A 25,648-nucleotide genomic window follows, 5' to 3' on the forward strand; every position below is an offset into this window, starting at 1 on the left:
GAGACAGGGGTTACAGGTAAAATCATAAATCAATACGTGGGAATCATACATTGATTTGGCCCGAAAAGGTGGGCCATCTCGAAGGGGGGGCTTACAGGTTATAGGTGGGTTTAAAGATTCTTTGGCCTGTAATTGGTTAAAGACATGAAGCTTTGTCTAAAGGCTTGGAATGTTATAACATAGTTGCTGTTTATCAGAAATGAGCCACCGGACATAGATTTGTTGGGTAAATTGAGGACCTGCAGGTTTGTCTTGCATATCCTCAGGCCTGTTAGTGGGTTACAAAGCATGTCCCCAAGAAGAGAGAGGGGCATGATGAGGCCTGTCTGACCTCCCTCCTCCTGGTAGGCAGTTTGGTTTTAGGATATTCCTTTGGCCACGAGGGGGTCCATTCAGTCAGCCGGCGGGGGTGGAGGGTGAGTCTAAAGTTTTATTTTAGTTCACCTCAGCTGCCCTCCCATCTCTTCTCACTGCACCCTCACAGCCGCCTGGGGAATGGAGAGCTTGGGCGGCTCTCCGGGCACTGAGGCCTGGAGGGGAGGCCAGGGCATCTGGAGAGTGGCTCTCCCAGGAAGGCAAGGGATCCCCGCAGAGGCCACCCCCCGCCCCCCGCCCAGGTGTGGGGCTGCTCGAGGGCTTGTACAGGAGCCGCTGGCCTCAGCATCTCAGGGCAGTCTGGGTCCTGCCCTGCCTGGGCCTGGGCCCCTCTCAGGACCTCTCCGGCCTGCAGGCATCTCTGTCCAAAACAGCCTGGACCTGCAGGGCCAACCTCCTTACCTTCCCAGGGGCCTTCCCTGAGCCTGACCCTCTGGGCATTGTGTGTGTGCTGCTGTGCCACTGGACTGGGCTTGCAGGGGACACCTCCCCACTAGATGGCTGAGAGGAACCCCAGATGAGCAGGGTTTATTGCGGTTCTGTGGTCCGAGGACTGTGAAGGAATGCAGCTAGCTTCCTTCAAGTGCAAAGATCTTTATGATTAATCTTTAGGGTTTCATCAATTCTGTGTCCAGAGGGACAAAGGTGGGCAAGACGCTAGCTGGCTCCTCTGGGTGGGAGAGACGTGGGGAGCTGAGTTGGGGTCCTAGGCCTGGGAGCCTCTTCGTCTCTCCAGCCCTAACCCCAACCCAGGGACCTTAACAGCTAAGTATTAGGAGGATTAGGAGCAACAAAGCCACAGTGATAATATTTTTGTACCGAGAATTGGCACGTTGGCATTTTAGGAGCTTGTTTCAAACCTGGGTTAGAGGAACCCTCCTGGGAGCCTTGGTGTCTGTCATGGGCCGACTGCGTTTGCGTCAACACCAGACCGAGGGCATTCCGGCCTTGTATCAACAGGTTTAATTTAGCAGAACTGTAGTCAGTATTTGGAAGGGTTTACTTGTGTTAACGGGGAAAAAAAGCCAAACTCTGTAAAATAATTTTAAAGAGATTTACTCTGAGCTAAATTTGAGGACCATGACCCGGAGCCACGCCCAAGAAGCCTTGAGCAAGTGGACTCGCTGTGGCTGGGTTACAGTTTGGGTTTATACATTTCAAGGAGACAGGTTACAGGTAAAGTCATACATCAATACGTGGGAGGAATACATTGGTTTAGCCCGAAAAGATGGGCCATCTCGAAGGGGGGGCTTACAGGTTATAGGTGGGTGTAAAAATGCTTTGACCTGTAATTGGTTAAAGACATGAAGCTTTGTCTACAGGCTTGGAATGTTTTTAAGATAAGAAGCTCTTAATCAGGATGAGCCACCAGACATAGGTTTGTTGTGTAAATTGAGGAGCTGCAGGTGTGTCTTGCATACCCTTGGGCCTGCTAATGGGTTACAAAGGATGTCACCCAGAAGGGAGGGGACGTGAAGGCGCAGGTCTGACCTCCTCCTCCTGGCAGGCAGTTTAGTTTTAGGAAATTCCTTTCCCCTCGGGAAAGGGGTCCATTCAGTCAGCTGGTGGGGGGTGAGCCTTAAATTTATTTTAGTTCACGAGTGTTACATTAAAACCTGAAGTACTTGGAAACAAAATGAAGATGCTGCATCTACAAGGTGAACTTACAATGTTGGGACGTTTTAAACCACGTTTGTGAAAAGGGACCCAACGTTGCCAGGGGCTGCTGAGTTCTGTCGCACTCATACACGGGATATGCTTAAGGGAGACCAGGATTTTTAAAACGGACTGAATGTCAACGGAGAAACGCCGCAGCGCCCACGACCCCCGCGACCACCCCGTGGGCTCGTAGCCGGGCCGACCTGGGTCCCGCGCGGCCGCAGGCAACGTCGTGCGCACGCGCGGGCCGCGCCGCGGACCTTCGGAGGCCGGAACCCGCGAGCGCCGGTACCGCGAGCGCCGGAAGCCGGGGGCGGTCCGTTTGCGAGCGCTTCCGGGACGGCGGCGCCATGAGGCTGGCCGCGGGCGTGCTGCGCCGCGCCGCCGGGGCCGCCGGGGCCGCCTGGCGGGAGAACTTCCCCCTGCACGGGCGCGACGTGGCCCGCTGGTTCCCGGGCCACATGGCCAAGGGTGAGGTCCGGCGGGGTCCCGCCCGCAGTCCCTCTGTTGTCGCGTCCGCGCCGGAGGCTCGGCCGCCGCGGCGCGTTTCCCAGGGTGGCCAGGAGCCGGCCGGCTGGGGCGTCCTTGGGCCGCCCCCGTCCCCGCTGCCCCTGCCCGCCACCGCCGACCCCCAGAATTGCTACTTCCACTCTCGCGCCCCTGACCCCGCCTCCTGGACCTCTGCTCCCCGCCCCTGTCCCCAGAGCCTCCGCCCCCCGCCCCAGCTGGCCGAGCCCCCGGCGCCCCTTCACGCGCACCCCGGTCTGTGTCGCCGCTCGAGCGCCCCCGGCCCCTCCGCGGATCCTGCTCAACCCCTGACCTCGGGCCCACTGACTCGTGGGGACGGGGGCCCGGGGGGGGGTGGACTGGGCTCATCTCGATTCCTAGCAAGTCCCTTTTGTCCCTGTAGTCTCTTGAAGCCTGTGTCCCCGTGTTTTTGGAAAGGCATAATTTTCTAAATGTTACTTTGAGGACTAAATGAAATAGTGGGCATGAAGGTTCTTTTAAGTTGCAAAGTATTCAGCTGTATTTTCGCAACACGTTTAAAACATATCTGGACTCCTTTTCTTCCCTGTCTAAATGGTAATTTCTTACTGTTTGTCAGAAGTCGGCCCCACAAGACATCTAGGATGTGTCCAGCCGTCCTGGGTGTTGTGATGGCCACACTGCTGCCCCCTCGGAGAGCTGCGCTGGTACAAGCTGGCATCCAAGAGGGGAGACTCTCTGGGGTGGGGCCCGTGGGTTGGAAAGAGGAGGGATGATGTGATGTCTCATGTGTGCAGATGGCAGGCGTCCTCAGTGCTGAGAGGCCACACCGAGGGGACATGCAGCACGTGTTGCCCTGGCTGGGCACTAGTTCAGCGCCGTGTTCGTGTGCAAGCACTGTCGTCCCCACAGGGCATCAGGGGCTCTATGTGCCAGCGTTGCTTTGTTGTATGGCCCCGACCAAGACCCACACAAGTTAAATCTTCCACCCAGAGTCACCCAAGTGTCAGGTGGTGGAGACAGGACCTGGCGTTGACATGCTGCCGCCCCTCTGGCAGGGCCGTGTGCTGCTTCTGCCGTGCCGCCATGGGTGTGGGACTCGGAGGGGCACTCAGCAGGTGGCTCGGTGGTTGTTACTTAGTGTGCTTCACTCACATGTCTTCTCAGGTGGTTCATGGTGGGGCGTTGTTCTGGACTGTCCAGTTTAAATCTGCTGCTCTGGAAAGGGTGCGAGTCACTTTGCTCAGGTGTCCTTCTGCTTTCCAGGGCTGAAGAAGATGCAGAGCTGCCTGAAGCTGGTGGACTGCGTCATCGAGGTCCACGATGCCCGGATATCCTTCACAGCGCAGGGCGGCACCTCTTCCTCAGGCAGCAGGAGCCCGCGTGGGTTGTCACCTGGTGTCTGCCCACCTCCTCTCTCTGGCCCCTGCCCTAGTCCGGCCAGCCCCTCTCTGGCCAGCAGCCTCACCACTTAATTGGCATTTAAAACGGTGGTTCTCAACTCTCATTGCACGTTAGAATTACCTGGGGAGGCTTTTAAAAATACCAGTTGCCGGGCCCCTTCCCAGAACACTTCATCAGAATCTCTGGTGTGGCGTCCAGCTAGCTAGTTTTTTGAAGCTGTGCATTGGTACGTAGCATTGTTCATCTCGGCCTCTGCCTGGCTCACCAAGCTGTCCGGCACAGCCCAGCGGTAGAATTCTCTAGATAGGATATGAAACCTCAGTTTAAATGCTTCTGCCAACTGGGGCTTTCCTCTTGTGCTTGAGGCATGAATTGGCAGGAAGTAATGATTTATTCATTGACTACCGTCAACCAGGCTGGAATGCGGTGACACCATCACAGCTCACTGCAGCCTCCAGCTCCCGGGCTGAAGTAGTCTTCCTGCCTCAGCCTCCTGAATAGCTGGGACTATAGGCATGCGCCACCCCGCCCAGCTAATATTCTTTTTGTGTAAAGATGGGGTCTTGCTATGTTGCCCAGGCTGGTCTGGAACTCCTGGCCTCGAGCGATCCTCCTTCCTCGGCTTCCCAAAGTGCTGGGATTATAGTCGTGAGCCACTGCACTTAGCCGGAGGCACTGTTTTTGAGTGATGAGATCATTGATTTTGAGTTTATGTATCATGACAACCAAACAGTGACTTAGTTGTAAAATCTCTGAACTTCATTTTATGTTTTTGCCACCGGGTAGCTGGCACCCTTGCGTGGCCTTCACTGCTGTGGTGAGGGGTGGAGGTGCCTTTTCCCCAGCCGGGAGGGCAGAATGGGAATTGGTTTTGCAGCTCTTAGGATGTGAGGATGGGCTGGCCGTTGTCCTTGCTCAGGGCCTGGGCTTCCTTCTCTGCCCGTCGCCTTCTGACGGTGCCAATCTGTGTGACAAGACGAGGAAAAATAAATTCATTGGCTGGTAAAGCTTTGAAGCAGTTTTTGCCTTAATTTCGCCACATCCCACTTTCAGGCCGAAACCCTCTGTTTCAGGAAACCCTTGGGCTGAAGCCTCACTTGCTGGTCCTCAACAAAATGGACTTGGCAGATCTCACGGAGCAGCAGGTAATCGGGCAGCGCGGCGGCTCCTGGGTCGCTGTGCCTGCTGGAGGCTTGCTTGGCTCACTCTGTGTCAGTTACCCAGACAGCCTTGCTTTGCCGGAATGTTCCAACGCGGTTCCTTGGCGTAGCATGCTTCCCTGTCACGTGTCACTTCCATCCAGACGCTCACGGTGTGCACCTCCCGAGGGCGGGCAGTTGTGTTGCCGGAGCCCCAGTGTTCTTTCCTCAGCCGTGGAGCTGCTCTGTGTCTGCTTTGTCCTATGTGGTGGCCACGTGTGGCTGTGAACACCTGACATGTGGCTCCTGCCCCATGTGACTTTCACATTTTACTGAATTTTTAATTACTTTTAAGTTTTAGTGGCCACTGGTGTGGTCTGAGGTCTTCATGACGGCTGCAGTGTCCCAGGCGTCAGGCTTGCCAGTGTGACCCGGGGCCTGGCTGCTGAGTGCTGAATGCTGAGTTCTGACTGCTGAGTGCTGAATGCTGAGTGCTGTATGTTGAGTGCTGAATGCTGAGTGCTGAATGCTGAGTGCTAAGTGCTGAGTGCTGTCTGCTGAGTGCTGAATGCTGAGTGCTGTCTGCAGAGTGCTGAATGCTGAGTGCTGAATGCTGAGTGCTGTCTGCTGAGTGCTGAGTGCTGTATGCTGAGTGCTGTATGCAGAGTGCTGAGTTCTGACTGCTGAGTGCTGAATGCTGAGTGCTGAGTGCTGAATGCTGAGTGCTGACTGCACCGTGAGAGCCCAAAGCTGGAAGGGCTGGGTGGGGGGTGGTGGATTAGCTCAGGGGTTTCTCAAAAGCCAGGTAGACCCGGGCAAGGCATCTGGAGAAAAAGAAACATGAACACTCTGGAAATGTCGGAAGTGTTCATCTCTGGTTTTCTTGCTCTGTTGTCAAATCCTTCAAAGAGTAGGTATCAGAATCTTTTGAATTCAAGCCAATGTTTTAAAACGTTGTTAATGGTGCAGAATTTTTGTTGCAGCAGCAGTAATGCCTTTCACGCTCCTCAGCTGACTGGTGCTTTCAAGGTACTTAAACCCCAACCACAAGGCTCCACCACAGGTTTCCCGGGAAACGTTACCTGCTGAAGCCACAGAGTTGCTTTGCTCCTTGAGGCATTTCCCATGTGGCAGCCACGCATGTCTGATCGGTTTTCACTGCTTTTGAAGCTTTAGTTCTTTATCATCACAGTTCTTCAAGTTGCTTCTATTAGCTGCGGCTACTTCTGCCCTTAGAATGCCGGTGTGTGTGGACTGGGGTGGCTGTCTAGCGCAGGGGCAACACCGTCTCGCCTGGTCGGGAGGCAGGAGCAACGCCGGGTGTGTCTGCAGCGTCAGGACGGAAGTGTCCGGGCGCCCCGCCGGTTGCCTCCCTGAGGGGGGGTCTGGCCGAGTCTGTCCCCTCAGCAGGTGGCTTCACGAGTGCTTTTGTTGTGCTTGGCCTCAGCCTGAGTCACGGTAACACGTACCTGAAAGTACACGATCAAAACCAACTGAATTAATGAATGACTTTGGTTGATTTAAGCGTTGATCATAGTTTTAGGTCAGTAGCTGGTCAAACGATACAATACTGATTTTTAAAAATACAGAACAGCTTTACACTGATTTCACTGAATGTTAAAGGTATTATAGTAACTTTATATTAGCCTCAGTTTACTGTTGGGCTTTTAAAGCATTACACATACTGTACTGTGTAATCAGACTGGGCTCAGGCCTTCGTTTAAAGCTGAGTTCACCTTGTGCAAGGTAGAACGCACGAGAGCAGCGTGGCCACTCAATAGAGACCAGAACGCTGCGGTTTCAGTGCTGGCAGTGGCTGCAGAACAACCCAGTTCACCCTCCCTGTGAGTACGGACGGTACTGATGTCCCGGGGGGCTGCTGTGTCTGCCGCTTCCCCCCCTGGCGGGGCCTGGACTGTGACGGCACGTCCCTCCCGTCCTCTGTGGTGCCTTCCCTGGGGCCGGCGGGGGCCGCCGTGCTCCTCCCACCCCCAGTCCTCCCTGCTGGGGGGCCGTCGTCGCCTTAGCCCACGTCTGCCTCGGCCCCAGCTCCTTGCGGCCAGGGCGTCCCCTGCAGTGGCTGTCAGCGCGTGGACACTCCTGGCAGAGCTGACCTTCGGCCTCAATCCTGAGTGGCACGTGCCACCCACCCGCGTTTTCACTCAGTGTTTAAAGCGGAAATGTCTTGTCTCTTTCAGAAAATTATGCAACACTTAGAAGGAGAAGGCCTGAAAAATGTCATTTTCACCAACTGCCTAAAGGATGAAAACGTCAAGCAGGTAGGCCGTTTCCGCTTACGCCCGGACGTTTCTGGTTCAGTGTGCGCAGGGGTAAGAAGCGGAGTTTCAGAAAAGATCCTGGGTGTTGGTGTCCAGCCGCCACAGGGTGCCAGGGGGGCCCCCGGGGGCACAGCGGTGGGGGGTGAGTTTTCAGAGAGTGTGGAGTGTGGGGTTGTAAGTGGTCAGGGCCTTGCAGAGTCTGGGGACTTACTTGCCCTAGTTGGGTTTGGCAGAATTTCACAGTCGATGTGCGTCTTTGATAGATGGTAGTTACGGTCACGGCCATCCCTGGCCCCGGGACTCGGTCTGACATCTGTGATCTGGACAAAGCCAAGGTCCCCGATGCCGGACACTTGAGTGTAGCAGAAATTAAGGAAGAAGCCAAGTTTCCCTGAGAAATGCTGAGTAGAAGCCTGGATGTGGGGTCTTTGTTCTCTTAACTGAGGAGTGAGGGGAGGTCGGAGCCCGTGATCGGGGGTGCGAGGTGGCAGGAGGAGCTGGTGGGAGCACCGGCAGACACGCAGGGGCTCTGTGAGTGGCTGGTCTGTTGCAGGTCATCCCGGTGGTCACGGAGCTGATTGGGAGCAGCTGCCGCTACCACCGAAGAGAGGTTGGTTGGTGGGGCCCAGAGCAGGGCCGTGGGCTGGGCCCGGCGGGAAGGCAGGGCTGTGCCACGACCTCCCTTCTCCCTGGGCTGGCCTGGGCTGGGGGTCCCCTTGCCTGGGTGGGGCTGGGTGGGGCTGCAGTGGCCCGGGTGGGCCCCGTGACCCTCCCTCCGCCTCCGCAGAACCTGGAGTACTGCATCATGGTGATCGGGGTCCCCAACGTGGGCAAGTCCTCCCTCATCAACTCCCTCCGGAGGCAGCACCTCAGGAAAGGTACGGGGCCCGTGGCTGGCGACTGGGTGTCCGTCCTTCCTGGAGAGGACGGCCGGGGAGAGCGGCCCGGCTCCCGCTGCTGCTCTGAGGACGATCTCACAGTGCCCCGGGGCTGTCCCTCTCCACCAAAGGGACCCAGCAGGACGCAGTCCAGCCAGGCCTGGATGGCGGGGCAGAGGCAGCCTGCTGTAAATTCTACGTCTGTGTCCTTTTCCTTTGAAATCTTTGACAGAAGGATGAGTTTTCTAAATCTGACAATTTTGTTTTCCGCGTGTTTAAATCCGTTTGGTCAGAGAGTTCACAGTGGTGGAGTTGGTGGGGTTCGGCTGTCTGGCAGGGAGGCTGACTCGCTAATGAGCCGCGCGGCCGGGCCTGCCCGCCGGCGGTGACCTGGGGCGCCTGGGCGCCTGGGCCTCTCTCAGGCGTATTCTCGGATCCTGATTCACGGCAGACGCCCTGGCTCTGTCACTCCCTGTGTCCTCGCTCTTTTTTCCCCTTAAGCATTTTGAAGTTTAATTCAGTTCTGTATTGGCTTTGTTTTTCACATTAATGTAGCGTTTATTTAAAAACCTGTTCACAGTGTGCAAATCGAAAGGCCATAAACTATATTCAACTGTTGTTTTACAAAGAGGGTATTTTTGGTGCTCATTGGAGAGTTACAGCCATTTTTTCTTTAAATGTGTCATTTTTTATCAGTGGCATTACGTACATTTACAGTGTTGTGCAACCAGTACACTCTTTTTTTTTAAACTTTTCACGACCCCAGTGTTGTGTAAACATAAACAAGCCGGGCGCGGTGGCTCACGCCTGTGATCCCAGCACTCTGGGAGGCCGAGGCGGGAGGTCCACTTGAGTCCAGGAGTTTGAGGCTGCCGTGAGCTGTGGTGACACCACTGCACTCCAGTGGGTGACAGGGTGAGACCCTGCCTCTAAAGCCAAACAAAACAAAACAGAAGCCCTGAGCAGTCACTTCCCCCCCACCCCCCTGGCCCCGCACCCCGTCCGCCCCGTCACTGTCACTGACGACTCTTAACGGCCTCGCACGGTGGAATCACAGCATTGGTCCCTTCGTGACTGGCTTATTTCACCGAGTGCGACGTCCGCAGCGCTTGTCTGTGTTGTAGCCTGTGCCAGAATTTCCTTCTTAAGACGGAAGAACATTCTATGGTGTGTGCTGGCCACATCTTCCTGTCCATTCTTCTGTCCGTGGACACGTGTGTTGCTTTACTCTGGCGTTGGTCTGATAGCGGTGAGCGTCGTCCTTGGCCCGTGCCCTGAGCTGCGTCCGGAGCACCCGTGGCAGCTGGAGCCCAAGGGGGCACGTGGGCAGGAGCCGGCTCCACGGGCTGTGTGGCAGGGCCTGGGGGTGGGAGGTGGGGCAGGGGGGAAGGGGCAGGGGGCTGGCCTGGGGGTGGGAGGTGGGGCAGGGGGGAAGGGGCAGGGGGGCTGGCCGGGGGGTGGGAGGTGGGGCAGGGGGGAAGGGGCAGGGGGCTGGCCTGGGGGTGGGAGGAAGGGGCAGGGGGGAAGGGGCAGGGGGGCTGGCCTGGGGGTGGGAGGAAGGGGCAGGGGGGCTGGCCTGGGGGTGGGAGGTGGGGCAGGGGGGAAGGGGCAGGGGGGCTGGCCTGGGGGTGGGAGGTGGGGCAGGGGGGAAGGGGCAGGGGGGCTGGCCTGGGGGTGGGAGGTGGGGCAGGGGGGAAGGGGCAGGGGGGCTGGCCTGGGGGTGGGAGGTGGGGCAGGGGGGCTGGCCTGGGGCAGGGGCAGGTCCAGGAGGGAGCAGCAGCTCTGGGAGCTCCCTGCCGGCACGGGGAGGTCAGTTCTGGTGCACTTGTCGAAGCCTCTTGACCTCTGCGTAGCCTGGAACGTGCCCGTGCTGTGAGCTGTTTGGGGCTGAACACGGAATGAATTTTAGCCTTGGGAAGCTTGGTTCCGTTTTGGATGCACAGACGTGTTAGGCACGTACGGCTGTTTCCTTGCTTGTTCTGTGCTTACGTGTCACTGTACATTGACAGCCCCTTTTTGCCCCACAGGGAAAGCCGCCAGGGTGGGCGGCGAGCCTGGGATCACCAGAGCTGTGATGTCCAGAATCCAGGTGGGTCCCTGGCGGCCAGAGCAGCACAGGCGTCCACGGTGGTGCCTGCTGAGCTCAGGACGTGGCCGCCCCCCTCTGACCACCCCTGCCCTGGGTGCCCCCACCGGGTGCTCACCCTGGCCGGGCCCTGAGGCCAGACCTGAGGGCAGCACTCTGGTTGTCCCGTGGCCAAGTGAGCAGAGCCCTGCCCAGGCCACGCCGCGGGCAGAGCTGCGCAGCTGCCCTCCATGCCTCCCTTTGTTCTCCGTGGGAGGAGACTTGACGACGACGAGCTGTGGGATCTGCTGCTTTCACTTGTTTTCGCATCCAGTGGGGACTACGCATATTCGTACTGTGGGCAGCCCAGAGCTGGGTGAAAGTGACGCTGCCACGACGGGGCTCCCAGGTGCCTTCCTGGGACCCCAGGCCTGGTGGGAGAGGCTGCCTGTGACCTGGCTGTGCCCTCTGTGCCCGCGCAGGTCTGTGAGCGGCCACTGATGTTCCTGCTGGACACGCCTGGCGTGCTGGCTCCCCGGATCGAAAGCGTGGAGACGGGCCTGAAGCTGGCCCTGTGTGGTGAGCCCCTCTGCCACCGTCCGGGTTCCACCTGCTGCCTTTGCACGGGGCCCTGGACCGGGCAGTTGTCACTGCTCTGCCCTGGTTGCTGCCAGACACTTCCCAAAGCCCCGGGTGAAAGCTGCCGTGGCTCACAGATAACGTGTGCCGACCCTGTCCCACGGGAGAGCCCCCTTCACTCTGCCCAGGGGACAGGGCAGTGAGATCAGGTCACATGGGCGGGACACGTGCCAGGTGGGAGCAGGGGCCAGGACCACCGTCAGGGGCGGCTCTTTCTCTCCCTGTGTGGCCTTGTCCTTAGGAGCAGGGTTGTCTTTGGGCTGAGACTGGGTGGGGGCTGCCCTCAGGCACTCCTCTGCTGCTTCCCAGGGACCGTGTTGGACCACCTGGTGGGGGAGGAGACCATGGCCGACTACCTGCTCTACACCCTCAACAGGCACCGGCTCTTCGGGTGAGTGCTGGGGCCGCCTCTTAATCATGGTGAGTGATCTTTGACGTGGCGTTGAATTCTGTGCGCTGGTATTTTGTTGACTACTTTTGCATCTGTGTTGATCAGGGATATTAGCCTGTGGGTTTCTTTTTTTGTCGTGTCCTTGTTTGGTTTTGGTGGCAGGGTAATGCTGGCCTTGCAGAATGAGTTTGGAAGTTTCCTGTCTCTTCATTTTTTTTCCTTCAGTAGTTTGAATAGAACTGGTATTCTCCTTTAAATGTCTGGTGGAATTCAGCAGTGAAGCCATCAGGCCCTGGGATATTCTTTGATGGGAGACTGTTATTACTGTTTTGATCTTGTTACTTGTTACTGTCCCGTTCAGGTTTTTTATTTCTTCATGGTTCGGTCTTGGTCAGGTGTATGTGTCCAGGAATTTTATCCGTTTCTTCTAGGTTTTCCAATCTGTCGGTATATAGTTGTTTGCAATAGTCTCTAGTGATCCTTTGCATTTCCATAGTGGCAATTGTAATGTCTCCTTTTTCATTTCTGGTTTTATTTATTTGGGTCTTTTCTCTTTTGTTCCTAGTTAACATAGGTAAAGGTCTATTGACTTTGTTTTTGTTTTCAAAAAACCAATTTTTTGTTTCATTGATCTTTTGTATTTTTTTAGTCTAAATTTCATTTATTTCTGTCCTGATCTATATTATTTCTTTTCTTCCACTAATTTCGGATTTGGTTTGTTCTTGCTTCTCTGTTTCCTTGAGGTACATTGTTAGGTTGTTTAAGTCTTTCTGTTTTTTTGATGTAGGTACTTATTGCTATAAACTTCCCGCTTAATACTGCTTTTGTTTTTTTTTTTTTTTTTTTTTTTTTTTTGAGACAGAGTCTCACTCTGTTGCCCAGGCTAGAGTGAGTGCCGTGGCGTCAGCCTAGCTCACAGCAACCTCAAACTCCTGAGCTCAAGCGATCCTCCTGTCTCAGCCTCCCGAGTAGCTGGGACTACAGGCATGCGCCACCATGCCCGGCTAATTTTTTCTATATATATTTTTAGCTGTCCATATAATTTCTTTCTATTTTTGGTAGAGGTGGGGTCTCGCTCTTGCTCAGGCTGGTCTCGAACTCCTGAGCTCAAACGATCCGCCCACCTCGGCCTCCCAGAGTGCTAGGATTACAGGCGTGAGCCACCGCGCCCGGCCAGTACTGCTTTTGTTGTATCTCCTAGGTTTGTGTTTTTATTTGCACTTGCTTCGAGAAAGTTTTTTTTTTTTTTTTAATTTTATTTTTTTTTCATTTAATTTTGCATACTATTTTAATTCTTTGTTTTTTTTTTAATTTTATATATTTTTTTTCTCCCCGCCCCCGCCCCCCTCGAGAAAGTTTTAAATTTCCTTCTTAGTTTTGTCATTGACCATTGATCATTCAGAATCATGTTTAATTTCCATGTGTTTTTGTAGTTTCCAAGTTTCCTTTTGTTACTGATTTCTAGTTTTATTCCATTGTGGTCAGAAGAGATACTTGATGTGATTTCAACTTTTTAAAATTTGTTGAGACTTGTTTTGTGGCCTAACACATGTTCTATTCTAGAGAACGTTCCATTTGTTTATGAGAAGAATGTATATTCTGCAGCAGTTGAGTGAAATGTTCTGTAAGCCTCAGTCCTATTAGTCTAGCGTGTAAACTCTAAAGTTTCCTCGTTGATTTTCTGCCTGGGTGATCTGTCCATTCCTGAGAGTGTGGGGTGCTGAAGTCCCCTACTACCAGTGCATTGCGGTCTGTCTCTCCCTTTAGTTCTATTAATGTTGACTTTTATGTATTTGGATGTTCCAGTGTTGGGTGCATATATTTACAATCCTTTTATCCTCTTGGTGAATTGACTCCTTTATCATTATAGAATAGTGACCTTTTGTCTCCCTTTACAGTCTTTGGCTTGTGTTTTATTTTAATTAATTTATTTAGATGATAACTGGAGACAGTGTTGTCCTTTATTTTATCTGATATGTATAGCTACTCCTGCTGTTGGTTTGGTTTCTGTTTGCATGCATTGTCTTTACCCATTCCTTCACTTTCAGTTTAATTTCGTCTTTATAGGTGAAGTGGGTTTCTTGTAGGCGGAATATAGTTAGGTCTTCATTTTTATCCGTTCACCCACTCTGTGTCTTTTAATTAGAGAATTTAGTCCATTTACATTAAGTGTTGTTGTTGATCGATTAAGACTTACTACTGCCTTTTCATAACTTGTTTTCCAGTTGTTTTATACCTCCTGTCTTCTCTTCTTCCTTCCTGACTTCCTTTGTGGTTAAGTGATTTTCTCTGGTGGTATGTTTTGTTTTTTTTTCTGAGACAGAGTCTCACTCTGTTGCCTGTGCAGAGGCCAGCCCTGCACTCGGGCAGGGTGGGTGCAGCCCACTGCATGTGAGCAGCCAATATGTCACCCACGGCAGCCAAGGGCTCTGGCCACGGCCACACGGGACAGAGCTTGGGGACTCCCGGACAGCAGCTCCCCCGTAGGGCCCAGTGTCCTCACTGCACTGCCTGAGGTGGCCGTCACCCCCTGCGGTGCTTGGCTGTCACTTGTGGAGCCAGGCCTGGCCTTTAGGCGGGAGGGGCCGGCCCTGGGTGCAGTGTGGGTGCTGGGCCTGCAGTGCCGACCGGGCCCTGCGTGCAGGTACGTGCAGCACTATGGCCTGGGCGCCGCCTGTGACGACATCGAGCGTGTGCTGAAGAGCGTGGCCGTGAAGCTGGGGAAGACGCAGAAGGTGAAGGTGCTCACGGGCACAGGTGCGTGAGGCTGCAGACATGGGGCCCTCACCCTGACACCTGGTGGGGACTCCCCGCCGCCCTCAGAAGAGGCAGGGAGAGAGACATGTGATGGCTGTTCGGGGAACGGGTCTGGGGGCAGGGGACGGAAGGTTCTAGAGGGGAAGGAGCTGAGCCCAGGCTCCAGGGGGTGGAACTGGCCCTGGCCCTGGCCTTGGGCGGTGTCACTTGTCTGGGCTCTGGAGGCTCCCAGACACGTGGCTCAAACTCTGGGGTCTTCCTGAATGTGCCGGGTTCCCCAGGCTGCCCTGATGCTGGCTTTGGGGTCCCTTAGGGCCCGTCCCTCAAGCGGGGTCCACCCTGAAGGCCCCTCCTCACCAGACCCTCCCATCCCAGGTGACGTGAACGTCATTCAGCCGAACTACCCCGAGGCTGCGCGAGACTTCCTCCGGACCTTCCGCAGGGGGCAGCTGGGCCCCGTGATGCTGGATCTCGATGTCCTGCGGGGCCACCCCACTGCCGAGACAGACCCTTGACCTGGGCGTGTGGCCTCCCAGACCTGCCTGGCCCGGGTGTTTGAGGCTTGGGACAGCCTACCCTTTTTTAGAAGCTCCACGCCAGCCACCGTGACTCAGGTCCCTGCTCCAGGAAGGGACACGGTGCTCCTGGCTGCCCCGCAGCTGGCCGGCTCCTGGTTACAGGAGCACCTGCCAGCATCCGAGTGTCCCGAGTGCCGGGCCCGGCAGTGACGTTCCTGCTCAGTGTCGCTTAAGGGGTTAAGCTGTACTCCCCGATTTGTAAAATTCTGCGTCAGAAGGCCCCTCGTCGCTGGCCCGGGACGTGCGCAGCCCTGGGCCTGGGCCCCCTGTGTCGAAGCCCCTCTCACGCTTGGAGCGTGGGAGGCAGGTGGGTCGGCAGCCGGGTTCCTGGGAGGTTCTCAGACTGGACCCCTGCCCCCCACAAGCAGGGAGCCTTGCTGCCAGCAGAGGGTTTATTTCACACACATCGAATGTGCTCACAGACAGGGACAAGGGGTTTTGAGTAGCAAAACCCCAGGACGGGCCTCTCCCCTCAGGGCCCCGGGGCCCTGCCCTTGGGGGCCTGCGCTCGGCTTCACTGCGTCCGGGATGGAGGGCGCCTGGTGTGGGCAGTGGGCACCCCGGGCCTCTGAGCACCTCCTAGCCGACGGGACGGCGGGCCTGTGCTTCCGCGGGGCTGGGGGGCGCTGCGGGGCCCTCCTAGCCGGGGCCTCTGCCCTTAAACGTTCCTGCCTCCAGCCTGCATCCTAGGAAAGGGCCGGGGCAGGCCGGGGGGCTTGGGTGGGGGCCAGACTCTGGAGGTGCTGCTGGGCTTGAGCTGGGGCCACCTGGTCTGAAGTTCCGGCCTCCTCTTTGTCCAGCGGTGGCCTGGCTTTGCCTCCGCCGGTGCTCAGTGTGCAGCTGGCCTTCCTCTTGCCTGGGTGTCCCGGCTCTTGTTGGGGCTGGCTGGCGTCTTCCGCTGGCCCCTCGAGATGTGGCTGCTCCGTGTGGCTGCCCCACGCCCTGCACACTCGGTACCTGGAACGACCCCCAGCACCATCTCTTCCTGCCTGGGCGGGACACAGGCGGAGTCACGGCTGCGCCAAATAAACTGTGCTGGAAGAGTGACGTTTCCCATGTCTAGAACTACGTCGGCTCCTGTGCCCTGTGCTGCGTGAGGGTCCCGGTGGGTGTCTGAGCAGCCGAGGGGGCCCCGTGGGTCTCCCTGCCCTGGGGACACTCAGACTCTCCTGCCTCCTTTGAGGAAAATGGCAGAACCTCTGCCTTTGAGGGCCCCGGGCAGGGGTTGTTCCCGGCTTGCTGGTTTTTGGTGGCACCGAGTTTGGTCCGGAAGGGACAGAGGAGCAGCTGGTGCCCAGAGGACACTGGCAGCGTGGACCTGCAGAGCTGCGGGGAGTTGCCGCCTGCGGCTTAGGGCCCCGATGTTTGGAGGAAAGTGCTGCGTCCAGGGTCTCGCTGGGAGCTTCAGACCCTCACGTGGTCAGAGCTGAGTGCTGGGGAGAGCAGAGGCTGGCAGGGCCCTGGGCGGTGCCAGCCTGACGCTGATGTCCACCAGCTGAGTGGTCCAGGGGGCAGGCAGCTGTGCCTGAGAGCGGAGGGGTGAGGTCCCACGGCTGCAGGGTGCCAGGGCCTGGGAAAACCCACCTACCTTGGGGTGGGTGGTTAGAGACCTAGAGAACTTGGCACAGGGCAGAGGCCTCGTGGTGCTGAGCTCCAGGGGGACGAGCCAGGCTGGCAGAGCAGCAAAGGGCCAGTCTTTTGTACAGAGACGTAAAGAGCCCTGCCAGGAGCAGCCCAGCGCTTCCTGAGGGCCACTCTGGGCATCTCCCCCGTGCTCAGAATGTCCCTGGGCAGTCAGACCACCCTCAGTGGTGAAGGGGCTCAGCCTTCTGTGAGTTCTTCGCTGCTGAGCTGAGGCTGGTTCTTGGCTCTGGCTGTACCTGCTGGGTACTGGCCCCACTGCTGTGGTCACCCTTGCTCCAAGGACCTGCTGGTGGCCGTGGTTGGCCCATGGCTCAGTTGAGCTCCTGGCTCTGCCAAGCAGGCTGTCACCCAGTCCAGCTGCTTCCAGGAAGGGGACGCCCGCTGGGAAGTCCAGGAGCTGCGCAGCTCGGGCTGTGCCCACGGAAGGCTCTTGCGTGGGGTTGGCAGTTGCCATACCCGAGTAGAGGTGAGAGCTGTGTGACCCCGAGTGGGAACCTGAAGTTCAAAGGAAAGGGGAAGCTCCGGAATGTGTTCTTTTCTTTCCCCAAAATGGGTCCCAAGAAAGTGACTGACTTCAAGTGGTTGGAGCAAAGAGGCTCCGAGGGAGAGGGGAACCGCTCCTGGCAGTGGGTCTCACAGGGAGCCTGCCTGGAGGAGGGGACACAGCCTTGTGTGAGGGCTCGTCCCGCAAGGCCCAGGCAGCCTCCTTGGGTAGCCGAGTTCGGGAGCCCAGACAGGCGTTCCTGGGATGGATGGTTTTCCTGCGTGGGAATGTTCCTGGGCTTGTGAAGCCCTCAGGATCTGCTCTTCTGGGCCGGAGGTTAGCACCGAGCGTTTCCTGCGCGGCTGGAGCGCATGTTCTCTCCCCTCCCTTTCCTCTGGCCCATTTTCTGCTTCTGGGGCAGAGTCAGCCCAGCCTGAGGGTGGCTTCTGGGGGCCAGCTGTGTCCATGCAGGGCCTGGAGCAGGAGTGGCCTGAGCCTGGTCTTGGCACCTTCCCGTGGGCAGCTCTGGAGCGTGGAGGGCAACTGGCTGGTTGGTACGGGAGCCACAGGCCGCTGCCTGCCTTTCTGGCTGGGGGGACCCTAATACCCTGGAGCCCACAGGGCTGCTGGTCCCTGGTAGGTGGGAATTAGGGAGTTTGGGGACAGGCTTGGGCAGGTTGGGGGACAGCAGGTCCGTGGGTAGGAGAGGCTGCAGCTCCTGCCCCCTGGCCAGAATGCCCAGGCAGCCCTCTGGGCCCCAAGACTGTGGGCAGCCAAGGGAAGGGGTGGCCAGCGCGATGGCCTCTCGAGTGGGCCAGAGGGACCTGTGTGACGGCGTGGGCTGTGGGCCGGATCTGGTCCCGGAGCCCAGCCAGGGCTAGGGTCGCAGCAGCCCCAGGGCGCCCAGGGCCCCGCCCAGCAGCAGGCAGAGGCGCGGCCCAGGCCCTGTGCCCGAAGTCCAGTAGCTGTAGATGCCCCGTCCAGTCCCGTTGCCACCAGGCACCCGGTCCTCGTCGTCCTCCAGGCCGTACTCCCCCGGCCCCGCCCCCCTCCTCCAGCCTGTCCCCGCCGCCAGGCCCGCGGCCGCCCCCGCGGCCGCCCCCGCAGCCGCTGCTGCTGCCACGCGCAGGGAGGAGCCCGGGGCACTGTAGCGAGGCGCGGGCCTCACGCGCACCCTCGACGCCCCACGCCCTCCCCGGGCGCTGCCCCGGGCCCCTCCACGGCCGCCCTTGGCTGCGCTGCCGTCGCAGAGAAAGGCAGCCGCCAGCAGCAGAGCCCAGCACGTCGCGGCTGCCCAGTTCATCTTCGTGGGGCAAAACCTGCAGGAAGAGGGGGACGGACCTCAGCTTCTATGAAGAGCAGGGGGCTCAGTGCCTGGGGACAGGGGCCTCAGTGCCTGGGGACGGGGCTCAGTGCCTGGGGACGGGGGGCCTCAGTGCCTGGGGACGGGGGGCTCAGTGCCTGGGGACGGGGGCCTCAGTGCCTGGGGACGGGGGGCTCAGTGCCTGGGGACGGGGGCCTCAGTGCCTGGGGACAGGGGGCTCAGTGCTTGGGGACGGGGGGCCTCAGTGCCTGGGGACGGGGGGCTCAGTGCCTGGGGACGGGGGCCTCAGTGCCTGGGGACAGGGGGCTCAGTGCTTGGGGACAGGGGCCTCAGTGCCTGGGGACAGGGCTCCTTGGGCTTTGCACAAAGGCGCTCTGGGTGGGCCAGCCGTGTGTTCGGAGGGCTTGGCATCCGGGACCGAGGGCTCACCCAGGTCAGGGTCGGGAGAAGGGACCGGCCGCGTGCCTGGGCCTGGCATCCCGGACCCCTCAGAGCCTTGGCTCCGAGCCTTCCGCGCCCGCGGGCAGGGCAGCGCGCACCGGGCACGGGCCCAGAGCGGCGCGCAGAGGACGCGCGGCTGGTGATACCGCGCGGCCCCGCCCCGGCAGGCCTGGACCCTGTGGACCGTCCCTGCTGCCCCCGCCCGGTGCTCCACGCCTTCCCCGCCGCCTGGCCCAGCAGCCGGGCCGGGACCGGTCACTGGGCCGGCTCCGGGCGCAGCGATCAGGCCGGCGGCTCGGCCCTCCTCCCGGCACAGCGGGTCCCCGCGCCGCACCTCTGCCTCGGCCCTCGGGCGCCGCCCCGGCCTCCCGCTCGCGCCTGGGTCCCACCGCCCGGCCTTACCCGCAGCGGACCCGGGTCGGAACCGCGGCCCGAAGTGGCTGCTGCAGGGAAGCTCCCTCACCGAGCGCCAGCCGCGGCGCCGGGATTTTGCGCGAGGCCTCCGCCCTGGGCTCGGGGGCGGGCCGTCGCCGAAGCGCATCCCCAGCGAGACCGGGTGGGAGGAGACGGCGCGGGGGGAGGGGGTCGGCGGAGGGCGCAGCCCTGATCGCCAGCCGGGCCGCCTTGCTGGCTGCACCCCGTGCTCCTTCCCACCCACTGCCTCACCAGCCCCCACCCCTTCCCCACTCCCAGTCACCGGGGCGCGGCCCCGTTCCCGTGGGACGGGGCACCGGTCCGCCGCGTTTCTCTCCTGCCCGAGTCCCCACCTCCCGCCCCCTTCTCCTGCCCCACCCGCGTCCCCACCCCCTGGGTGTGTCCCAGCGTCCGCCTCTGAGCGCCCATGCGGTGGGGACCCCACGCTGTCCTGAGCCCCACCCCCAGCAGGCCCCCTTCCTAGGTCTGTGCCCTTCCCGTGGGCCCCTCCCCCACTTGCCATGATTTGGGGCCCTTATGGTGATTCTGCTGTTCCAGGCCACACCCACTGTTCAGACCCCACCAGGTGTCCCTCCCCACGGCCATTTCACAGCAAGGTCACCTGTAACTTGGCTGTCCAAGCCAGGGGTGTGTCCCAGGCCTGGTTGGACCTGGGTCCTCTTGAAATGGGGCCATCTTGCCTTCCAGGGTCTGCTCCTGCCTCAGGACCCTCTTTCCCCTCCCACCTGTGGACATTGGGCCTTGTCCCCACTCAGCCACTTTGGGACACCAGGCCTTATCGGCGTGGGGCGTGGGGAGCCAGGACCTCCTCAGCCTGCCCATCCTCGTTCCGTGTGTGCCATCTCCTGGTTCCACCAGATCCGCTCCCCGGGCTCTGCTGGGCAGTCTCCCTCCCTCCCTTGGTGGCAGATGCCACCTGGGTCTATGGCACCTTCCTGCCAGACCCCACTGCTGTGTCCCGGGGGCAGCTGGTGTCTCCTGTAAATTCCCAGCAGAGGGCGCTGGCGGCCGCCTGCTGTCTGTTCCTTGAGGGCAGGGACTGCTCGGTGACTTCTCTTTCCCCACACAGGAGCGCTCAGCAAGGTTGGATGAGTAAGTGAATAAATGTGCTTTTGTCTTCTCACTTTCTGGGTAAGTCAGAAGGAAGCATTCTGGGAATAAAAACCATGCTTATTCTTCTAAATGGGAACTACTGTTAAGGTGAGGAAGCTTCTCCTTTGGGTGAGACTGGACTACAGTGTTGTTAGGATCCCGCCATCCCGGGCTGGAAAGTGTCCGGGTGACTGACAGGTGTCCTGGCTGCTGGCTGCTGCCCCCAGCCTCCCCCTCCTCGGACTGATGAGAATCACAGTAAAGGGGTTAATGATGAGAACAGGAGGTTTTCACCGGGTTCTGGGCGAGACAGGAGGAGGGGGGGCAGCTCACCAGGTACAGGGAGCCTGCTGGGAGGGGAGGGCAGTGGCCGGGCAGGACACGGGCAGCCACGAACATGGCAGTTGTGGGAAGCAGGCTAGAAAGGGGGTCGCCAGAGGCCTGCACGCTCCGGTGAAGCCCCTCCCGGTCCCACTCACAGAGCCAGCCGCCAGCTGCTCACCAAGACAACAGGGTTCTCTTGGGCAGCCTTGGCGTTGGGGCTGGCCATGGACGCTGCAGCTTCTGCCTCTCAGCATCACATGGTGGCCTGAGGGCCAGACCTCTCTTCGTTTTGGCTCATGGGGTCTGGCTGTGCCCTCCGTGGCCCTGGGCACTCGGGTAACGTCCACTCAAGACAGCCAAGCAGCTAGTACCGGCTGTGGGGCCTGCTTCCTGGCACTCTCTGGGACTCCCAGGACAGGCCACTGTCCTCCCTGCGACTCAAGGGTGAGGCCCAGGAGCCTCACACGGAGGCTGGGACAGGGGCTGCGTGGACAGGGACAGGGCGGAGAGAAGAAGAGGTGGCCGTGGGGCTGCTGTTTGGTCTCCAGGATCCAGAAGTGCCAGAGCCGATGTCCGGACGTTTTGGGTTAGTGAGGGAGACTCCCCTTTTCATCGAGGCCAGTTAGACTTGTGCCTTCTGTCACCTGCCTCTGGGGAGGCCTCAGGACACAGGCACAGCGGATGCCGCCCACGGCAGCGTGTGCCTGCTGCTCCTGGGAGGGCCCCTGTCCCCACTCAGCAGGGGGCTGTGCAGAACCTCTCTGCTCTTTTCCTCTTTCCTTGTTCCCTGGCTGGGTTGGGACGTGGGGCCTGGGTGGCCACTGCCGTCGGAAGCAGGGCACCGAGTCAGCGGCTGGGCGGGTCCCCGGCACACAGCTGGGCGCCCCGTCCCCCTGCATTGCTGAGCGCTGGGCCTTGTCCCTGTTGGTTTAAGCAATCGCTGCCTGGATATTTTGGGACTTGCAGCCAGATGTGTGTCTCAGACTTCATGAAAGATGGTAGGATTTCTCTACTAGAACAAGAAATAGCAAGAAAATATAGAATAAAATGCCATTCACAGTAGCAGCCGACACCATAATTAACCTTCCGCGGTGCAAAAGGCCTCTGTGGAGCACACGAGGCAATTACCAAAGACAGAGAGATCTGCACGGGTGGAGGGAGCAAGGACAGGGTGGCTTGGTCTTGTGAAGGCGACAGTCCTCCACACATTGATCCGTAAATGTAATGCAATTACAATAAAAACTCATCATAATTTTTAGAAGAATCTGTTATGGGCTGAATTTCCCCCCCATGCATATGTTGAAGCCCTACTCCCCGGGACCTCAGAGTGTCACGGAGCCTTTATTGAAGGGTAATTAAGGTTAAATGAGGTCACTGATGTGGGCGCTAATCCAATCTGACAACTGTCCTTATCAGGAGGAGATTGGGACCCAGAAGCCCACAGAGGCACGACCTACCTACCTCGTGAAGACACAGGTCAAGGGGAGAGGAATCAGGAGGGACCAGCCTGCCAAGTTGTGAGCACATAAATGTCTGTCGTTTAAGCCACTATCTGTGGCACTTTGTCATGTTATTAGCAAACTAGTACAGAACCCAAGAGTTTCTAAAGTCTATATGGAAAAATAAAGGCCTCAATAACTAAAATGTTTGAAAAAGAAGGTCAAAGAGGGACCCAGCATGCCAGATATGAAGACATTGTGGAAAGCCATGGTACTAACACAAGCCAGTCTTGACAAGGAACAGACAGAGAACAGTCCAAGAGAACAAGGACACCATTAACACTCGTGTACGTACGGGTCCGTGTCCACAGGACTAAATCAAGATGAAGAATTTTGGTAGAGAATGGGAAACTAAACAAACAACAAAATGGAAATTCTAGAGCTAAAAAATACATTTTAAAACACAGAAGATTGGACGTGGCTAGAGAGAGAATTAGTAATGTGGAAGATCAGAAGAAAATATCCAGGAAAAAGAGCGCACAGAGTAGGATGCTGGAGGCAGAGAGGACACTACAGAGAGGTCTGACATGCTGTGTAATTGTGGAACCAAGGGAAGCCGGGAGAAAGAATGAGGCAGATGTAATATTTAAAGAAATAATGGCCAGTAATTTCCAAAATCTAATAAGAGAAAGTAAGTCATGAGTTCTAGAAGTGTTACAAACTCAAAGTGTGATAAACACAAAGAGAAGCATACCTAGGCAAGACAGCTGGAAACCAAGCACAAGACAATCTTAGAGATTCCAGAGGCGGAAAAAACCCAAATTACCCACAAAGAGTAAAAGTAAGACGGACAGCTGCTTCTCAACAGAGAGAGGAAGGAGCTGGCAGAGTGGAGACGTGGTTTGCCAAGTCTCCGTTCCAGCATCACGGAGCTGACTGTGGAAAGGCTGTGAGAGGCGGGAGGCAGTAGATTACTAACCGGCACAGATAAAAACGTATGTCATGCAAACACTAACTAATGGGAAGCTGATACAGCTGTATTAATGCCAAAGTGGACTTTAAGACCTAGTGGTTAAGGAAGAAAGCGTGACTAGAGACAAAGAGTAATGCTTCTTAATGACAGAAAGGTTAAATTTACCAAGACGGTAAAACAATACTCAATTTGCATGCACTTAATCACATAACCTCAAAATATATAAAACGAAACTAGTAAGAAAGGAGATTTATAGCACAAAATCATTGACATAAATGTAAAACTCTCACACACAGCATGATGCATCTCTTGAATATATTTATCTCCAAGGACACGAGCCACACACACCGAGGGTGGGCTGTGACGAAGGAAGTGGGTGGGGGCACCGCGACTCCCGGGAGACGTCTGCGCGGCGAGGAGACAGCCAAGAGGACGGGAGTGCTAGATCCACGCGATTTCTGCCCCCAAGCACCAGGAAAGAAAGAAAGGGCAGAACAACCAGGGACGGGTGTCTCCTCTGTTCGTTAAACCTAATAAGTTTTAGATAAAGGAACCAAATAAAAGGAATTCTTGTTTCTGAGGAGAGGCGGCACTGTGTGTTTGGTGGTGCCCTTTGTCCTCCTGGCTGGGGACCTTCGCTGGCCTGTGCGAGGCAGCTGAGGCTGGTCCCGGGGTCTGCTCTGCGGAGCTGGGACCCCGCCGAGGCGGCCCTGGGTTTGGGGGTGGGGCGTGCAGGGCCCTGGCCTGGAGTGAGGCAGCCGGCACAGAAACCGTCCAGAGCCCCTGGCGGGAGAGTGGCAGTGGAGAGGGGGCTTCCTGTGGGCCCCCACCTGCCTTCCAGGCAAGGCTCCTGGGGGCCAGCGTGAGGAGCTGTCGCCCGGGCAGGTGCTGACACTCGCAGGCCAGGGACCGAAGCCCTGGTCTGGTCTGTGTGGCTCCTCCCCTGTTGCTTTGGGGTCCGTCTCGTTTGTGGCCACTCTGGTCTCTGCAGCTCTGGCTGGCTGACGGCCCTGGCCGCAGGGGGCCGTGGCCTGCCCTGGGCAGCGTCTGTGAGCAGAGGAGAGGAGGGGAGCGGGTCCTGCAGCAGGGGCTCAGCAGGGCCTGGGGGCCCGGAGGAGTTGAGCCAGGGCCTCCCTGATGTCGTGGTTCCTCAGGCAGTAGATGACCGGGTTGAGCAGGGGTGTCACCACCGAGTACAGCACAGACACCAGCTTGTTGAGGTCGAAGGAGCTGATGGCGTGAGGCCGGGCGTACATGAAGGTGGTGGAGGTGTAGAAGATGGCCACCACGGCCAGGTGGGAGGCACAGGTGGAGAAGGCCTTCCGGCGGCCGGGGCCGCTTGGGATCCTCAGCACCGTGGCCAGGATGTGGGCGTAGGACGCCGTGGTCACCAGCAGGGAGGTTGCGAGCACAGCCAGGGCTGCCACGAAGTCCAGCATTTCAATGGCAGTGGTGTCAGAGCAGGAGAGCTGCAGCAGGGGTGAGATGTCACAGAAGAAGTGGTTGAGGACGTGGGGGCCACAGAACGTCAGGCGGGAGATGAGGGCCGTGGACACAAAGGAGGCCAGGAAGCCACCGAGCCAGGCGCTGAGGGCCAGGTGCAGGCAGAGCCTCGAATCCATGATGGCCCGGTAGTGCAGTGGGCGGCAGATGGCCAGGTACCGGTCACAGGCCATGGTGGCCAGGAGGAAGCACTCGGAGGAGCCGAGGGAGAGGAAGAGGAACAGCTGAGTGAGGCAGCCGGGGAAGGAGATGGTGCTCACCTGTGCCAGGAGGCCGGCCAGCAGCTTGGGGACAGTGACCGAGGTGTACAGGGTCTCCAGCACCGAAAGGTTGGCCAGGAAGAAGTACATGGGCGTGTGCAGTCGACTGCTGGCTCGGATGGTCCCCACGATGACCAGGTTCTCCAGGACGGTCACCACGTAGGTGACGAGGAATGACCCGAATAGCAGCCCTCGAAGATGGCACAGCTCTGGGAAGCCCAGCAGGACAAACTCTGTCACCAGATTGCCGCTGGAGTTGCCCATGGTCCTCCCTGGCTGGGGAGGCCACTTCTGAGCACCCTGGAACAGCAGAGAGACTCAGGTGTGGTGTGCGCTGGGGCCAGGCCCTCTGCTCCCCTGGTGCGAGCTGGGCAAGTGACCCGTAGCCACTTCTGGGGTCTCAGAGGTGGAGCCTGCCGTGCCTGCGTGGCTGCCTGAGGACCCGTGGAACTCCCTCCCCAGCTCCTGGGACGGGCCAGGTGCCCAGGCAGGGAGAGGATGCATTCCCACTGTGTACCTTTGGGACCCGCAGCAGAACGTATCTGTCATCTCCACTTCCCAGGGCGACATGCACAGGTGCCCCGAGCTAACACCTGGCCCAGGGCCTTGTGACCTGTACACACCCGTGTAAGCAGATTATACCCCTTTTACACACCCCCCTGTACGCCCTGAGCTGCGTCATCTTCCCTGTCTCAACATGCAGGTACATGGCCAGATGCACGCACCCTCCCCCTAGTGCACACGCACGCCAGGTGAACACACACCCACCCGGGTGTACACGCTCTGGGGGGAACTCACACCTCCCCCCGGGTAAGCCTGCGGGTGCACTCACACACACAGCGCAGGGAAAGACCTGCTTTGCCTGGTTTGGGCCCTCCTGTCCTCACCCAGGTCTGGCTGGGTCATGCCGCTCGCTGTGGCCAGCGGCCCCTCACGTCTGGGGAAGCACCGGGTGACAGGCCGCCCTGCAGGGGAGAACGCAGCTAGGGGGGCGTCTGCAGAAGGGCGGGGGCTCCTCCCACCGTTAGGCCCCGGATGTCCTCCTCCTGCAAAGCGGCGGCGGAGGCAGGGGCGGAGCG

General features: G+C 58.3%; 3 protein-coding genes across 3 annotated transcripts; 1 reads left to right on the plus strand and 2 right to left on the minus strand.

Moving 5' to 3' along the window:
- Positions 1-2,385: 2,385 nt before the first annotated feature.
- On the plus strand, positions 2,386-15,693 carry MTG1 (mitochondrial ribosome associated GTPase 1). Its single transcript, XM_069461173.1, has 11 exons — positions 2,386-2,505; positions 3,787-3,851; positions 4,965-5,069; positions 7,262-7,342; positions 7,896-7,952; positions 8,130-8,220; positions 10,248-10,309; positions 10,768-10,864; positions 11,234-11,315; positions 13,960-14,072; positions 14,448-15,693. Exons 1-11 carry the CDS (start codon positions 2,496-2,498, stop codon positions 14,585-14,587), a joined length of 903 nt encoding a protein of 300 aa, XP_069317274.1. The 5' UTR covers positions 2,386-2,495; the 3' UTR covers positions 14,588-15,693.
- A 1,962-nt stretch (positions 15,694-17,655) lies between these two features.
- SPRN (shadow of prion protein) lies at positions 17,656-18,988 on the minus strand. The gene is made up of 2 exons (XM_069461076.1): positions 18,946-18,988; positions 17,656-18,097 (listed from the first exon to the last, which is right to left on the minus strand). The coding sequence occupies exon 2, from the start codon at positions 18,079-18,081 to the stop codon at positions 17,656-17,658; it is 426 nt and encodes a 141-aa protein (XP_069317177.1). The 5' UTR covers positions 18,082-18,097; positions 18,946-18,988.
- A 4,909-nt stretch (positions 18,989-23,897) lies between these two features.
- LOC138376167 (olfactory receptor 226-like) lies at positions 23,898-24,833 on the minus strand. The gene has a single exon (XM_069460196.1). The coding sequence runs from the start codon at positions 24,831-24,833 to the stop codon at positions 23,898-23,900; it is 936 nt and encodes a 311-aa protein (XP_069316297.1).
- Between the last annotated feature and the right edge of the window lie 815 nt (positions 24,834-25,648).

The sequence above is a fragment of the Eulemur rufifrons genome, chromosome 28 (assembly GCF_041146395.1).
Source record: "Eulemur rufifrons isolate Redbay chromosome 28, OSU_ERuf_1, whole genome shotgun sequence".
Lineage (NCBI taxonomy): Eukaryota > Metazoa > Chordata > Mammalia > Primates > Lemuridae > Eulemur > Eulemur rufifrons.

Coding starts and splice junctions, on each gene's coding strand:
- MTG1 (XM_069461173.1), top strand. Junction 3,852..4,964: donor TCGAGGTCCACGATGCCCGG/ATATCCTTCACA, acceptor TAATTTCGCCAC/ATCCCACTTTCAGGCCGAAA. Junction 10,310..10,767: donor CTGTGATGTCCAGAATCCAG/GTGGGTCCCTGG, acceptor GTGCCCGCGCAG/GTCTGTGAGCGGCCACTGAT.
- SPRN (XM_069461076.1), bottom strand. CDS start 18,081: ATGAACTGGGCAGCCGCGACGTGCTGGGCTCTGCTGCTGGCGGCTGCC.
- LOC138376167 (XM_069460196.1), bottom strand. CDS start 24,833: ATGGGCAACTCCAGCGGCAATCTGGTGACAGAGTTTGTCCTGCTGGGC.